The sequence below is a fragment of the Buceros rhinoceros genome, unplaced genomic scaffold, assembly GCF_000710305.1.
Source record: "Buceros rhinoceros silvestris isolate BGI_N320 unplaced genomic scaffold, ASM71030v1 scaffold13375, whole genome shotgun sequence".
Classification (NCBI taxonomy): domain Eukaryota; kingdom Metazoa; phylum Chordata; class Aves; order Bucerotiformes; family Bucerotidae; genus Buceros; species Buceros rhinoceros.
In genome coordinates, this window is record NW_010413515.1 from 12,363 (window position 1) to 15,640 (window position 3,278).

A 3,278-nucleotide genomic window follows, 5' to 3' on the forward strand; every position below is an offset into this window, starting at 1 on the left:
GTCCAGGCAAATGGGAAAACTAAACATTGTTGATGTCTGTACTGGAAATTCAAAATAGTTGAGATGCTTTAATATAATATTTCACTCTGCTAATACAATTGATGTAAATTGCAAATATTGTTTAACAGCCTCAATTTGAAAACTTTAGGCACTCTTCAGAATGAAATATATTTACCGAAATGTTGCTGTTTTTACATGGACGTAGTGCCGACAGGCCACCATGGACCTGGGAAGAATACTGCTGCTGACACAGAACTCCAGAGACAGACTGGTTTTGATTTGCCTGGCTCCTCGTGGTGGCTGCTGTCGCTGCCTCTAGAGTGGCTTTTCATTAAATGCTTCGTGTAGCTTAGTCAAGTGTCATAGCCGCACGGTTTTATTTTGGAAAATGTGCAGTGTGAAACTCTGGCTTCTCGCCATCGTGCGTCACTAAAGGAGGGTGACTTCTTGGCTTAGGAGAAGGGTGTCCTTCCTGACATCCGCCTAGTTCCTTGAGCAGGTAGCGGGGAGCTGGGGTTGTCTTGCGAAAGGTCAGCATTAAAACAAATTCATGCTCCTTGGAGCATGACAAAGGTGGCTTTAAAAATAATGCCTTTATTTGGAAGCCTCTCTACGTTAGAACAACAAAAATAGTGAAGGACATAAACACAAAGCGAATAGCGCAGTCGTTTACTGTTAGCAGTCGGCCTTAGGAGCTGACCGAGGACAGCGTGTCATTGTCATTGGCAGGAGGCTTTTCTGGTACTAGGGACACTGTTGCTGCTCAGGAGTGTGGAAGCTTGGAGAATGAAAACACAGAGGAGCTATTGTGATGTGTCTGAGGTTGGTGGTGGGCTTGAAGGATGGCGATCCCTTGGGTGCCACAGTAGAGGCTTCGCTGTAAATGGACAAATCTGAGCATTGTCTGTCACAAATTACCCGTCTTGTATCTCCTCCTGTGGATCTGTGTGGGTAGGTGCTGGCTGTGGATCTGTTTGATTTACTGGGAACTGACTACTCATGTCTTTCTCCCCTCCTCAACTTCACCTTTACTTCTGCTGAGGTTATTTGTTTGTTTTTCAGATGAGACCCTTTTTGCTATTCCTGCTACATCTGCGCCTCTGATGCACTCCTCTGCAGGCAAGTTCTTTCTGCTCACCTTTGTCTGAATATGTCCTGCATTTCTGACCTGATCTCATTAACCCTTTCCAGTTAGCCTGCCTTGACTAAAAGTCAGCATGGGTCCAAGAATAGCCTCCATCCCATTTTCTAGTTTTGACTTTTCAGTTGATCTGTTCAAGATTTTGATACGCATTCATTTCTTTACATGGCAAACTGTTTTATAAACAAGCCGCGGCCATCTGTGAATTCTTGGACCCTTGATGTAGGAGAGAAGCTGATACTGTTAACAGGTTAACACATCAAAGCATAGCTGCTTCACTGATGTAGCAGAAAGATTTAATCCGCAGTAACTTTCTGCAGAATTTTATATAATTAAGATCTGTACCTGTAGTATTTACGTAGTGGTTTTTGTTAGCTATGTTGTCCACCAAATTCCCTTTAAAAAAAGCGTCAGAGAAAGACTTTTTACTGGCGTGTCTGTGCATATGCTTATACACAAGCATACAGACGTACCTTTGCGCTGTCTCCCCTTGCGCCCCACCCTCCCTCTCTCTCTTTTAATGCTGCCGTACCTGGATGCTCTGTGCTTGTCTGGCATCTTCAGCTTTACTGTGACCTCTGCGCTGCATAAAGTTTGCTGCTTCTCTAGCCTCTTGCAGACTTGCCTGCTAGAAGAGGTGAAATAGCATAGCATGCTTTGGCTGATTCTTTGCTTTAATGGCTAGTAGTGTTGATGCTAGAACTTGGAAGAGCCTCTTAATAACTAACATCGTGTGAACCTGTCATGAAAGTTTGCATTGACTTTTAAGAGCACTTGCATTCTCTAACTTTCCTTTCTGTCCATGGTCACAGAAAAAGTTATGGACTTGCAGGAGCAGCCAGGTAGCACTAAGTCGCTTGGTCAAGAGGATTTTGCCGCAGTCCCGCTTGATACTGCTCCTTCTCTTCCCTCCTCCTCTCCTATCTCAGCTGATCCCTTTAAAAAGCACACAGCCTTTGAGACACTCTCAGATGGATTACCTGCGGGAGGCACTGACAAAGAAGGCGCAAGTGAGATGTATAAAGAGGCGATGGGAAATGCAAGAAATCCGTTTCTTGCAGAGGGAAATGAAAAAGACTTTTCAGGAATTAAATACTCAGCACCCCCATTTGCTAAAGCAGAAGCAGCCATTTTATCTCAAGCTACGGAAGAAGCACAGCTAGAGGGCCCTAAAGAATTACCTAATCTGCAGAAAATGCCTGCAGAGCAACTGAAAATCTCTCCAGAAACTCCTCAAGACTCGTTTGAGAGAAACGAGGAAGACTTCTTTTACAACAAAGACAAATACAGAGGTGGTGGTCATGATGAAAAAGGAGAGTTGAAAGATGACGCTCTTAGGAGGGAAGAATACGCGGACTTCAAACCATTTGAGCCAATATGGGAAGTAAAAGGTGCTAGTCATGCACTGAGCAGCGCGAGAGAGGATGTTGGCAGTAAGACAGATGCCAAACTAGAAAGCAGTTTAGATGAGAAGTTCGGTGTGGGTAAGCTGAACGTGCAGAAGGATTACGAAAGAGAGAGCGAAGGCAGTACTGAAGATCGCTCTTTCCCAAGTACCCCAGAAGCTGCAAAAGAACCTTCGCAGGCTTACATCACTTGTACTAAATTTGAATCCTCTGTAAGTCCTGATGGTAACAAAGTCAAATCTCTTTCTCCGCTGGAGGAAGGCACTTCAGAAAATAGAACCGATGACGAGAAAAAAATTGCCGAAATGAAAGCTCAGATGAGCACAGAACAAGGTGATTTTAGCACTCAAGCAGTTGGCAAGCGGGAGGGCCAGGAAGCTGACTATGCGAAAAGAGAGAGTCTGTCAACAGCCCCATCTGACACCGCAGCCAGCATGCCTGAAGGGCTTACCCCTGATCTAGTGCAGGAAGCGTATGGAAGTGAAATGCATGATGTGGCATGTACAAAACTCGCTTATGAAACACAGATTGATTTAGTTCAAACCTCCGAGTCGCTACAAGAGACTCTGAAGCCCGCGACACAACTGTGTCCCTCGTTTGAAGGGTCAGAAGCTGCTCCATCACCCATACTGCCAGATATTGTTATGGAAGCCCCGCTGAGCACGGGGACTGCTGGCGCAGAAGCATCTGCTGCGCAGCTCAAAGCTTCCCCATTAGAAACACTTATTCCT

General features: G+C 45.1%; 1 protein-coding gene across 1 annotated transcript in view; it reads left to right on the plus strand.

The window, feature by feature from the left end:
- Positions 1-1,070: 1,070 nt before the first annotated feature.
- The window catches only part of LOC104494005 (reticulon-4-like), a gene marked incomplete at its 3' end in the record, with an annotated part of 3,477 nt that continues 1,269 nt past the window's right edge, over positions 1,071-3,278 (plus strand). Inside the window, exons 1-2 of the mRNA XM_010136780.1 lie at positions 1,071-1,119; positions 1,954-3,277. Of these exons, the coding sequence (XP_010135082.1) occupies positions 1,104-1,119; positions 1,954-3,277 (1,340 nt within the window). The remainder of the gene's footprint in view (positions 1,120-1,953; position 3,278) is intronic.